Below are 14,130 nucleotides of genomic sequence, written 5' to 3'. Positions count from 1 at the left end.
CCTAGAAAAGGAGCTTTTATTATTGTTATTGGAGACTAAAAGCAGTCCATATAATCATCTTAGAACCAGGCTTAATGAATAGTCAGGGATACTGTGGTTTAGGCAGTAAAAACACACAGATAGGGTCATGCTATAGTAGTCTAGTTGGACTGGTTTTGTGGGTGCCACTACTACTGGTGATGGTTGCCACTGGGACTCAGTGCTGACCTGGGATTTTACTGTTGCTGCAGATGTACAGTGAATGTGTCATAATTAGCTGTCTTCACAGCCTGTGTTCAGGATTCAGATTCACAGGCTTAATTACCTAGTTGGCAAACTCTCGGTCCCAAGTCTGTACCTTAGTTGTCAGGAAGTGATGAAAAAATGCCTATGGCTTCTTCATTTCCTGTAGTGAGAATATCTCTATTTGCATCTTCACAGAAACAGTGAAGTCCACAAGGTTCAAGCAGAATGCCTCATGTCTTCCCTACCCCTTTTGTTCCCAAGAAGTGTGTTCATCTCTCAGTGAAAGAAGCCACCATCTTTACAAACTCTCTTTTCATCTGCAAAACCTCTTACCATTAACATTTTCTTCTATTTTTTTCCCTTACATCTAGTAAATCACTGGGTTCTGCTGGTATTATCTCCATTTCAACTCTTGAAATCCTTATCTTTAAAATCTGCACTTATGGCCATCTTTGTTACCCTTTACTTTAATCCAGATAATACATGGGTTATGAAAACAGGTTAATAAAGAACCTAAAAGTCAGATTTCCATTTGAGTCCAAATGCCATTTAGTATGTGTTTGTGGACGAATTATTTAATATCTTTCCATTTTAGTTCCATTGTATATTTTAAAAAATAATATCTACCTTCAAGAGTGGTTGGGATGTTAAAACAATCATGCACAAAATATACTTAGTACAGTTTCTGATGATATACTAGTTAATTCTGATAGTTTCCATCTTCTCATTGAATTGCTACAACTTTGCTAGTTTTCCAGGGTCTAGATTTGCCTCCATTCAGAATTAATCTTACTACAATTATGACCACTTATTTAAAAATAAAACCGATTCATGGTACCTTCTTGAGTATGACTTAGTTCTTCAAGGAAGCAGATTGCATTATCTTAAAGGGGTAACAAATACAGTCAGGATACAATAAAGGAAAAGAGCAAAGGGTAGTGATGCAAACCAAGGCTAACACTGCAAGAGGTGGTTACCCATCTTCAGACTTGAAGAGTGGGAGTGGTTATTGCAATGATGTGGATCATGACTATAGGTGAGGGCTGCCGAATGGAAATTGTGGCATTAGGTAGGGGAACACAGACACTGTCATCCTTCATTGCTGCCAGGAATGGATATTATAATTCTGGCCCCTCCTTCCTTCCATCTTCTTATCTCCAGTTGATACCTCCTATTGACCAGACCATTCAGAAGTCAGTGTTAAGGGGGACTCTGTTGAGGAGTTCCTAGTTCATAAACATCAGCCTAGTGGGACACAAAACTTAGTAGAGAAGGATGGAAGGTAAATCTGACAGATATAAATTAGCTCTTTAAAGAATACCCACTTTTGGGGCCAATACTGTAGCCCAGAGGATTGAGGTGCTGCCTTAGTGCTGGCATTCCTTATAGGCACTGGTTTGAGTCTGACCTCTCCACTTCCAGTCCAGCTTCCCTGCTAATGCACCTGGAAAAGCAGTGGAGGATGGCCCAGGTCCTTGGTCCCCTGCCCCACATGGAAGACCCAGAGGAGGCTCCTGGCTTCAGCCTGGCCCAGTCCCTGCTGTTGTAGCCATTTTGGGGGTGATCCAGCAGATGGAAGATCAATCTCTCTCTTTGTCTCTCCCTCTCCTTGGGTCTCTATCTCTATATTTCAAATAAGTAAATAAATCTTAAAAATAGCCTCTTTTAATAGTTTCCCATTTTTCCAAGAGTAGAGTTCCTACATTTCAGGTCCTTTAAGTCTGTTTTCTGTGTGTGTGTTTCTTGATTCTGTTGTCCTGGCATTCTACACTTCAGCCACATTAAAGAACAATTAGGGGCCAGCGCCGCAGCTCACTAGGCTAATCCTCCGCCATGCGGCGCCGGCACACCGGGTTCTGGTCTGGTCGGGGCACCGGATTCTGTCCCGGTTGCCCCTCTTCCAGGCCAGCTCTCTGCTGTGGCCGGGGAGTGCAGTGGAGGATGGCCCAGGTCCTTGGGCCCTGCACCCCATGGGAGACCAGGAGGGGTGCCTGGCTCCTGCCATCGAATCGGTGCGGTGCGCCGGCCGCAGCACGCCGGCTGCGGCGGCCATTGGAGGGTGAACCAACGGCAGAGGAGGACCTTTCTCTCTGTCTCTCTCTCTCACTGTCCACTCTGCCTGTCAAAAAAAAAAAAAAAAAAAAAAAAAAAGAACAATTAGTAACTGAATTTATGATGCTTATCCATATTATCATGTGACTTTGTGCATGTTGCTTCTTCTTTTTGTAAAATCCCCTCTCTCCACCTCTACCCTTCTTCTAATCTGGTAAATTCCTGTGTTTTCTTCAGATGGTCAACTTCCTTTGAAGAACTTCGCTATGTTCCCAAAAGACTTTGTAGTTGTGATGCTATGTTGTAGTTTTCTGTTTACTTTCTTGTTTGTAATTGTTTCCTAACATAATAGTGCATAGTGGCCCGTCTCATATTAAATTCATTGTCACTGAATCCAATGAATAAATCCACAGATTCTTCAGAGGAGCTGGTACAGCCACATCTAAAACCTTTATAAAGATCTGTAGAAATGGAGGCACACTTCTCTATAAAAGTGATGTCTTCTTGATTCATTTCTGTGTCATTGCTGAATTGTGACTGTGAAGCCTAGAAAAAGGATCCGATTTTCCAAGAATCCATAAAATATCTTACACGTTTTGAAAGTGTGTCTCTGTTCAGCCCCCAAGTGGCACCCTTTATTTCATTGAGATAATAATTTGATAGTCATAATAATTAATGGCACTGGAAAAATATTCAGCTCCTGCCATTAATATGTTAGGTGCCATGTGAATGATATAAGATATAAATCTTGACCTTTGCATAATTAGCTTAAAAAAAACCCTTAGGGCTCAAATGAAAATCTCTTCTGTAAATTTAAAGCTGCACACTGTTTTAGAAATATAGATATCAAAAAGTGATCATCTTGTGGGTCTGATTTGAATTGGGTACAATGATGTCTGTAAAGGCTTGCTCTGACTGCTAAATAAATAGAAGTATCTACTGCATTGATTACAACATGGATTAGAAATGCTTGCAGAGTAAATAATCTCCTTTATACATGTTAAGTAAAATATTCATAAGCTTACTGCAATAGCCTCCTTTTGAGAGAATAGTGATCCTATGATGCAATAAACTCAATGTATGAATTATGATAAAGTATTACCAGCAATAAATTATAGTAATGCATTTATCATTAATTAATATTAATAGCTAATAGGAGCTTATACTTGGTACTTACATTTCTTGCATTGAATTAAACTTGTTACACATTACATTGCTTAATCTTATGAGTAAACCTAGAAGACATTTTATAATACTATCCACATTTTTCAGATTATGAACTTGAGATTTAGAGTGTCTGTCTATTGATTTTTCTCTCAGTTGTAAGTGAAATAAATTTAACTCAAACTAGTTTGAGAAAAGTGTCATGTAACTGAGAAATCCAGACGTGGAATTCAGTTGTAAGTCAATGTCTAAATTCAGAAATTCTCATCAAAATGTTGGCTTTTTCTACATTTTGTCTTTTCTTTTTTTTTTCTTACTGCAATGATGTGGGTTGGGACTATAGGTGAGGGCTGCCGAAAATGTGGCCTTGAGTAAGGGAACACAGCCATGGTCATCCTTCTTTTTTTTTTTTTTTTGATTTTTATTTATTTATTTGAAAGTCAGAGTTATACAGAGAGAGGAGAGGCAGAGAGATAGAGAGGTTTTCCATTTGATGGTTCACTTGCCAGATGGCCGCAACGGCTGGAGCTGCGCCAATCTGATCCGAAGCCAGGAGCCAGGAGCTTCTTCCAGGTCTCCCACGTGGGTGCAGGGGCCCAAGGACTTGGGCCATCTTCCACTGCTTTCCCAGGCCACAGCAGAGAGCTGGATTGGAAGTGGAGCAGCCAGGTCTCACAGCAGCGCCCATATAGGATGCTGGCACTTCAGGCCAGGACGTTAACCCACTGAGCCACACCACAGGCCCCCACTGTCAGCCTTCATTACTGCAAGGATATGACAATTCTGGCTCCTACCTCCTTTCATCCTCTGATCTCTAGTTGATACCTCCTATTGGCCAAACCATTCAGAAGCCTGTGTTCAGGGGAACCCTACAGACAGGGTTCTATCCAAACCATGGAGAAGATGTGATATTTATGGACATCACAGACCTGTCTTCTACAAACTTAGCCACTCCAATATAAAGAGAATATCTTTATTTATCTCTCATTAAAGTTTTTTTCTTTATTTTATTTAAAATTTTTCTTTCTTTTTATTTATTTGAAAGGCAAGCAGACAGAGGGAGGGGATTATGCCATTTACTGGTTCACTCTCCAAATGCTCACAACAGCCAGGGCTGGGTCAACCTAGAGCCAGGAATTAAAAAGTACATCCAGGTCTCTTATGTGGGTGCCAAGGACCCAACTACTTGAGACATAACATCAACTGATGCATTCCCAGGGTGCACATTAGCAAGAAGCTAGAGTCTGGAGTCAGAGCTGAGACTTGCATTCAGGCACTCCAGTGTGGAATGTTAATGGCTACACCAAATGCCTGCCTTGTTTCTCATTTTTCTTTTGATGCCAGCCCCAGGGAAGACTTCACCTAGTCTTTACCTGAATAATATGCCCACTCTTGTGCCAGAAGCAAGTCAAGGTCAGGTGACACTATTGATTGCCACACAGTCTCACATGGAGCAGAGGAAAATTACACCAAAGCACCAGTATAAGCCAGATGGAAGTTTGTAGGGGAAACAAATGATAAATGTCACTGCTTTTGCTACTAGAGGGTGAATTAACTTGCTCACCTAGTGAAGGCAGAGGAATGATTCAAACTCTTGTCTGCCTGACTTCAGAGCTCTAGACTGTAAGTGTTCTCTTGTAGGTACTTTCTCATTCATTATTTCTAGTGTTATTTTTTGATATTTGTTTTACATTGAAAAGAAATTTTTTTTTTTTTTTTTTTTTTTTTTTTTTTTTTTTTTTTTTTTTTTTTGACAGGCAGAGTGGACAGTGAGAGAGAGACAGAGAGAGAAAGGTCTTCCTTTGCCGCTGGTTCACCCTCCAATGGCCGCCGCTGCAGCCGGCGCACCGCGCTGATCCTGGCAGGAGCCAGGAGCCAGGTGCTTTTCCTGGTCTCCCATGGGGTGCAGGGCCCAAGCACCTGGGCCATCCTCCACTGCACTCCCTGGCCATAGCAGAGAGCTGGCCTGGAAGAGGGGCAACCGGGACAGAATCCGGCGCCCCAACCGGGACTAGAACCCGGTGTGCCGGCGCCGCAAGGTGGAGGATTAGCCTATTGAGCCACGGCGCCGGCTGAAAAGAAATTTAAGGCAAGGTAGTGTGGCAGAGAGTTTAATTATTTCTTTGGTCTGTTTCTATTGAAACTTAACTTTCCTAATTTAGAGGACAGAAGTTATCATGGATGATTTCTGTTCCATGTCTCCCACAGACTGGTTTCTTTATGGTTTTATATGAATAGTCTCCCTGTAATATTTATAACATAATTTAGCATAGCTCAGGGTTTAAGTACTATTTAAGTCTTAACATGCTAACATACATATTTCTACATGATGCTTCCAGGTATTTTAGGTACCCATAAATAATTTACTTTGGGAAGCATGCAGATATTCTTATTCACTGTCTAAAATACCAAGAGTCCTGACTTGATTATGACCCTTAGAGAGGATGTCCACTTAACAGAAGAGAGCAAACTTTTCTTCCCATTAGAGTGACTCCCCACTAATTCCTCTGAAAATTGAGACAAGGCCAGCATCAGATAATGACTCCTTACTTCATGTAAAATCCTGTGGATTTTTGTGGTGTTATTGCTGCCATTTCTTATTTATGATTTTTTTATGACAGCATTTCCTCTCACCAAAAGTCCAAATGACTCAAATATCATTCTCAGAAGATTTCTTTCTCTTCTTTGCCTCTTCAAACCCTTTTCCTGGGCTTTCTGGAAGTTTACCCACAGCATTTCAGCTCAGAAGGGGGTGAGTGGTACTGACAGTGGGTGACTATTCATGTTCACAGGGTAGAGGTTCTCTTGTGTACAAAAAGACACACACATTTAGTTCAGACCCACTAGGATCTTGAAAGAGAAAATAAGAAGTAAAGACATTACTCATAAACAAAAATGTTTTCTTTTTTTCCTGCTTTCTCCAATTTTTTGTATATCTGTCTTGTCACTTCTTATGTGCTGATTTGGCAGAACAAGGGCCATTGACTAAATAGGAATGGGCAGACTGACAGCAGGAGAAATAAAAGCCAATGTGTAAATTCTTTTCTTTTCTTTTCTTTTCTTTTCTTTTCTTTTCTTTTCTTTTCTTTTCCTTTCCTTTCCTTTCCTTTCCTTCCTTTCTTTTTTTTTTTTTTTTTTTTTTTTTTTTTTTTTTTTTTTTTTTTTGAGAAACAGAGTTAGACAGTGAGAGAGAGAGAGACAGAGAGAAAGGTCTTCCTTTCCGTTGGTTCACCACCCAATGGCCACTATGGCCAGCGCGCTGCACCGATCCAAAGCCAGGAACCAGGTGCTTCCTCCTGGTCTCCCATGTGGGTGCAGGGCCCAAGCACTTGGGGCATCCTCTGCTGCCCTTCTGGGCCACAGCAGAGAGATGGACTGGAAGAGGAGCAACCGGGACAGAATCCGGTGCCCCAACTGGGACTAGAACCCGGGGTGTCCGGGTTCTGGCGCCGCAGGCAGAGGATTAGCCAAGTGAACCACAGCGCCGGCCATGCTTTTTTCTTTTCATAATTCAGTATTTCCCTAAGCCCCACTCCATAGTTGAAAATACATTTGTGAACATTAGACACATCTTTTATTTAAAATGTAAACGCTTTAGAGGACAATGATCTCTTAATTGGCCAACCCTACTCACTTCATCTTGTCATGAAATTTTATCTCTTATCCTTTCGGTGTAAGGTGTTAATGGTAGGCAGTTTTAGGGCAAAACACAATGTTAGAAACATGAAAAGTTCATCCAGGAGAATGAATAATGGAGAAACAATCGGTGGGACCTTAGTGTATTTATTGTTTTCTTCTAACTTTTCTTAGGTGTGTTTGTGTATACAACTTGCTGTTGGATAGATTCTATAGAGGTTAAAAAAAAAAAACTGCTGTCTTCTATTAAGTTAAAATAAAATCTTTCTCTGTCTTTGAAAAAAGCAATTGGGTGTCTCCTTAATAGTTGGTAGGTTGGTGGATGATTCTTCTATTTTTTCCTCCTTAGGGACATGTGGAATCGCACTTCTTTGCTTCCTTGAAGTTAGGCATGACCATGTGAGTTGTTTTCTTACCTCTGACCTGGAACTTTGAAGAATTAGTGTTTCATTTACCATCTTTCTATCCCAGCTGTGTTGATCACAGAAGCCTGTGCAGAGATGGAATTTCAGTTAACCTGGGTCTTAGTTGGACATGTAGTTCTGAGTGAGAAGTAAGCATTTCTTTGAAGTCACTGAGGTTTTGAGGTGGGTTTTTCACTGTTGCATATCCCATCCTATCCCCACAGATGCAGTCACCATGGCAACACAGATGTTGTCATTACAGACCACTATGTACCACTGTCTGGGACAAGTGTATAATTACGTGCTTAAGAGGAAGGTTAGGCAAACAAGGTTAAGTTTCTTTTTTCTTCTCTATTAAATTATTTTGATTTATAAAATCTTCCTTTCTAGTATTTGTGCTTTGTTGTTTCAAACCAGTAAACAAGAGCATTTTCAGTACAGGAATTTTTTTATTCTGTCTTGATACAATTTTTATATTTTTGCCTCATAAAATAATTGATTTTCCTCCTGTTTACTGAGGAGGAAACATTTCTAACCAGCCAGAATATGATGATTATTGTTAACAAGGATTTGATTCCATGATAATTGAAGAGATAGGAAAAGAGCACCTGGACATTTTAAATGAGTTCATGTCCCCAAGTCAAGACACATTGTATTTCATTGAAAAGGTGTTGCCAGATTTCCCACAGAGCCAATGCATAATACGACCTGACCTTCTTCCTTCCTTTTCTTTCTTCTTCTCACCCTTCCCTCTGTTTTCTGGCCATGGTGGGTGCTGGTTGAGAAGCACGCCCACTAACAGATTCTATTTCCCTGCCTGTCTCAAAGATTCCAGTCTACATTTCCTGTCCATTGAGGATTAAGCCATCTTCAAGCTGTTTCCCACCAGTTTCCACTCTTCTCTAGATAAGTGTACAGAAACTCCTGACAGAAGACAGATTCCCCAGAGAGACCCACCCCTTAATATAGGCAATGGAAACAAAAATGAAAACTGGACTAAAAAGCCTGCAGACTTTCATCCCACATGGAATATGTTGACCATATGTGTCATAAACCAGATGAACCATGTTTGTCCAACCACTCAGCAACTGATATACTGATCAGCAACATATACTGATCTGTTGATCAGTATTCAGCCTGATCTGTTCAATGCCATAAGCCAAAACTCAAAACCAAGAGATTTCTGGGAACTTGCTACCAGTCTGTTCCTCAGGTGGACATGGAGTTACACAGCACAATTCCTTACATATTCAGTTGTATTTTTTATTATGATGTGATTCTTTTTTCTACAGAAGACAATGATTTTCATGGTGAAATCCTTATCTGCAAAATGTCAGCCTGTATGTGGAGGTGCAGCCACTTGATTATAATTATTGTGGCTAAGGCTTCCTCTGAATTGCTAGGATCCCCAAACCGAATCTCTTCCTATTCTATTTCCTCTTTACCTGCAGTTATGTGTTTTACATTTGTATGTGTACAGAATGGGTGTAGGTCATCTAGATGTTTGCACTCTTCTGTGTTTTCTACACCGTGTGACGTGCATATTAAGACTGAATGCAAGGTAGTTAACACAACTCTCCAAACTTTTTCTATAGATAGTTTGCATTAGGAAGATTTGTTCCTTGTGCTCCTAATGCCCACTGTCTGTGTTGAGTGAATGTAAGAGAGCAACATCTGGCCTGATTTATCTTCAGGCATAATTTAATAATGCCAAATGACAACCTCTGGGGAAAAAAATCTAAGACGATGCAAGTGCTAATTTAGAGTGGACTAATAGGTAATTCTTATTTTGTGTTCCTTGTTTCAAAGAGATAGATATTTTGATCACATCACAGTTAGCCATTTTTCTTCATTGTGACTTCACCTTTTAATATTAGGGGATCAGGAGCTCCTAGCCTAGTTTTAAACAGAGCTCAACCTGTAAAAAATCAGAACTGAAGAAGGCTAAGAAGCAATGGGGACTATCCGATTCGCAGGCAAAGGTAAGTTTTAATACTCCACTGCTTCCTTAAAGAAATTCAGCCTATGTTTCATATCAACAAATATTGGCTAATTGAAATCAGTTCTGCTTGTGTTTCACCCTGATAAGTATGGCCTTCTATCCTCTATAGTTAAAGAAACAAGACCAGAAAGAGGATTGGATGGAGGCAGTTGCAAAACTTGCCTAACATTAAGGTGGCTGGTGTACTAAGCAACACACACACATAAATATTGTCCCAAGATTTTATTTAGTGTAAGTTTCGATGCAAATATTGTAATTGCATCCCAATCATTTGAGTAGAGTAAATCAGAATAGTAGATCTTTGATTTAAGTTTTAGTATAAACCAATATGGTAGAATTTTATGCATGACTCCAGGTAGAATTGGGGAAGTGCATATCCCAGATGCCTACTGGTCTATAGAGGAATCTTCTCTGGATCATATATCTCCATAATCTTAGGATACTTTCTTCATATTTTTTAAAATGCTACTCCTCTTTAGGAAGTCTTAGAATTAGGAATCCCCCCAGCTGTTACTCACCTGAATTTAAATTCTAGGTGAATATCTTTTATGACTAAAATTATCGATAGCTTTTCTGGATGGATCAAAGTGCACACTTAACAAAGGAGTATGTTCTGCATTTTCAGAATTTTGATTTGTTAAGAATTCGAGTTGCCAGCGATGAAAAAGCAGTTTTAGCATTAGCTTCACAAAGAATTGACTTATGACTTAGGAGCCCTTATTCTATATTTTGTACCTTTGGTAAAATATCCTGTAAAAGGAACCAACTATGGACTTAATAATTAGTATAAGACATGAATGGACCATGAACATTTACTTATGTAGCCAATTTAATGTATGGGATAATTTATTGACAGACTCACTTGTAACTGTTAACTGTAAGCTTTTCCAGGAGAGTCACAGTTCTCAAGTAATGCCTAGAAAGAAGGAATGAATGTGACCTGGATCCTGTTTTTTTTTTTTTTTTTTTTGACAGGCAGAGTGGACAGTGAGAGAGAGAGACAGAGAGAGAAAGGTCTTCCTTTGCCGTTGGTTCACCCTCCAATGGCCGCCGCTGCAGCTGGCGCACCGCGCTGATCCGATGGCAGGAGCCAGGATCCAGGTGCTTTTCCTGGTCTCCCATGGGGTGCAGGGCCCAAGCACGTGGGCCATCCTCCACTGCACTCCCTGGCCACAGCAGAGGGCTGGCCTGGAAGAGGGGCAACCGGGACAGAATCCGGCGCCCCGACCGGGACTAGAACCCGGTGTGCCGGCGCCGCAAGGTGGAGGATTAGCCTATTGAGCCACGGCGCCGGCCTTGGATCCTGTTATTTACACTTCTCTTTGCACAGTAGTCTTTTATTTTTTGAGCCTGATTTCTTCCACAGTGCTGGGAACATGGCTTCCAGCAAATCCCAGGGCCTAATCACATGGTGTCATTATCAGAAAGCAACTGAGTTTTAGGCTTATGTACTCAGGACAAATCAATGGTTTATCATCTTTTTGTAGCCAACTCCATTAGTTCCCCCATTCCATCCTTAGTAGTCAACTTTCAGTATCTACAAGAATGTGACAGTTCCCTTCAATCAGGAACTGGAAAGGCTGTTCAGAAGGGAGTAGGGACTTGTGCATGAGAAATGCTAAATTAAGCACATCTATATCTCCTTATCATTTATTATCTGTTTTTCACTCTGAGGCAGGTTTTTAGTGTATACCTACCATGTGCTTGGAACTGGAAACATAACAAGCAAATACACATGCACACAACAAGCACACACATACACACACACACCCTGATTATAACACTACCGTAAGATTTGGATTGTAATGCCTGGAAATAGAATAGGCAGGAATTATTTCTGTGCAGACTTTAATTAGCATAATGAATAAAATGGCATAGTCCCCTTTCTTTTATGTGAAATCTATTTCGAAATAGACACTTGCACTACTCTAGTCCCCGACTGCAGAGAAATAGTTAATGTCTCTAGAGGTGCTGATGGTATGTTTCATTGTATTTTATTTTGCTGCATTTGTGTGCTTGGTAAATATTTGTTAAATCAATGTATTATTGAAGAGGGCATGTGTTGTCCAACTATCGTCAGGAGGAGAGAGTTATTATTAACTGTGACAAAATAAGCAGCATTGTCTTTGTCATTTTTCAACATTTAACTGGTCAGAATCAAATAATTCCATATAACAAAGTCATTTTATACGATTATCTAAAGATATATTTTACAACTAATTCCTTGTGGCAGAAACATCTGGATACTGTATCATTTCAGACTAGTTTGTAGGAAGAACATTGAAGAATTTTCCTGACTCAGATTGAATGATGATTAATGTTTGTTTTGGAAAACATTCAATCTACCTGTATTTCATTTTCCTCACTGTGCTTTACACGGTAAGACATGGAATTGTTTCTGTTGTTGGGTATTTATTTTTGTTTTCTTTGGCAGCTTATTTTTTAATATTTATTTATTTGAGAGGCAGAGAGACATCACATACACACACACACACACACACACACACAGAAAGAGAGATGTATGTAGAAAGAATTCCCTTCAAAAACATGAAAGTCTCTCAAAATGTTCTTTCTCTGCCCCTCTCCAGGGTAACAGTTGTTAACTCTGTTTTTTGTAATGGGAGTGTGAGTGGCTGGAGTTTTATGGCTGTGTATTTGTGTATACCACAAACACTTGAACATACAGTTCCTCTTACATATTATTATTTAGATTGCTTATTCTGCCTTATCAGTTTTCCATGAGTGTCCTTCCACGTCACTACATATTTTCTTATTCCTTTGCTTATTCTTTGTAATTACCATGTTTTGTTTTATGGTATGCATGTGTCTCCAATTGAACCTCTCCCTCTTAGACTGTGTCTTGTCTGTTGTTTTAGTATTACATCATGTAGGTAGGCAGTGGATTTCTATGGAAAATGATCCAAAGGGGGACTAGGTTCTATAAATTCTATAAATTGGACTTTTGATCTTTCATAATTTAATAGTACTGCTAAATGATTCTCTAAGTGTATAACTGAAACAAAATATTACATTATTTGGGCAGCTCTGATATGAACCCCAGCTCTGATTACTTATTTATTTATTTAAAAAGGCAGAGAGAGAGAGAGAGAGAGATTGCGCTATGGTACATCTGTTGGTTCACTCCCCAAATGGTGGCAGTAGCCAGGGCTGGGCCAGGCCAAAGCCAGGGGCTTGGAACTCCATCTAGGTGTCTGACATGGGTGGTAAGATCATCTTCCACTGCCTTCCAGGCACATTAGCAGGAAACTGGATGGGAAGCAGAGTGGCTGCGATCTGAACCAACAGTCCAGTATATGGGATACAGGTGTTGCATATGGTGGTTTAACCTGCTGCACCATAATGCAAGTGCCCTGGTTCTGCTTCATACTTGGGCATAGCCTGGTAGAAGTGAATTAGTCTATTAATATCTCAGTTTTCACATCAATGAAGAAAAATATACCTACCTTAGTGGGTGCTTGTGGAATCATATGTGTTAACATAAGTGAAGTTCTTTGAAAAATGCCTCGTCTATTTCTACTACAGAATTGTTTCTAGAATTATGTAAGTATTAGCTGCTATTATTAATAACAGCACCATGTAAGGATTCCCAAGATACTGAAGTTTGGGGTCTCCACTGATTTCTGCCTTAGAATGTTACTGTGTGGAGAATGTTGGCTTTCACTATAGGTATCCCTGTTGTCCATTTCTGTATGGACAGCAGTTTAAACTCCATATGTGGCCAAAAATACATACACCTTAATTTTCATAATATTGTGTTAATCCTGATGTCTTTAAATCTGATTTTCAGAGTTATATATCTGTCCATAGTTAATAGTAAAATTCAAGTAAATTCCAAGTTGTTGCCAGAGTATATATCTTGGTTTAATCTTACTCAGCTTTAGGAATATTAGCTATATAGATTATTTCATGTTATATCCTCAATTATATTTTGTCTTATATTTAGATTCTTCTGAGTTTCTACAATAAGGCTTCCATATATTTTATATTACTTTTCTGGAATCTTCACTGAGGATATTGTCCATTACCACTCAGTGACTGTGTGAATTTTGATACGAGACAATTCTCTTAGTTTAGAAATAGTAGACTTTTGGCCGGCGCCGCGGCTCACTAGGCTAATCCTCCACCTAGCGGCGCCGGCACACCGGGTTCTAGTCCCGGTCGGGGCGCCGGATTCTGTCCCGGTTGCCCCTCTTCCAGGCCAGCTCTCTGCTGTGGCCAGGGAGTGCAGTGGAGGATGGCCCAGGTGCTTGGGCCCTGCACCCACATGGGAGACCAGGAAAAGCACCTGGATCCTGGCTCCTGCCATCGGATTAGCGCGGTGCGCTGGCCGCAGCGCGCTGGCCGCTGCGGCCATTGGAGGGTGAACCAACGGCAAAGGAGACCTTTCTCTCTGTCTCTCTCTCTTACTGTCCACTCTGCCTGTCAAAAAATAAAAAATGGAAAAAAAAAGAAAAGAAATAGTAGACTTTTATGTGTTCGGACAAATTCATGTTTCTTTCACTCAGTTACGGGAGTTAGCTGATTACCTCTGCATTTAACTGCTGTGAAAAGAAGACAGCGTTCTAGAGCGGAGTCAGCAGCTTTGTCATCAGGCATGATTCTCATTTTTGAGAGATTCCATTGTAT

The 14,130-nt window shown here is 40.3% G+C and overlaps 1 protein-coding gene across 1 annotated transcript in view; it reads left to right on the top strand.

Annotated features, from left to right (window-relative positions):
* The window catches only part of ASXL3 (ASXL transcriptional regulator 3), a 193,984-nt gene that overhangs the window by 10,514 nt on the left and 169,340 nt on the right, over nucleotides 1–14,130 (top strand). The window contains exon 2 of the mRNA XM_051851307.2: nucleotides 7,427–7,476. Coding sequence (XP_051707267.2) covers nucleotides 7,427–7,476 — 50 coding nt within the window. The remainder of the gene's footprint in view (nucleotides 1–7,426; nucleotides 7,477–14,130) is intronic.

The sequence above is a fragment of the Oryctolagus cuniculus genome, chromosome 10 (assembly GCF_964237555.1).
Source record: "Oryctolagus cuniculus chromosome 10, mOryCun1.1, whole genome shotgun sequence".
Classification (NCBI taxonomy): Eukaryota; Metazoa; Chordata; class Mammalia; order Lagomorpha; family Leporidae; genus Oryctolagus; species Oryctolagus cuniculus.
This window is presented reverse-complemented; position numbering and strand designations above follow the sequence as displayed.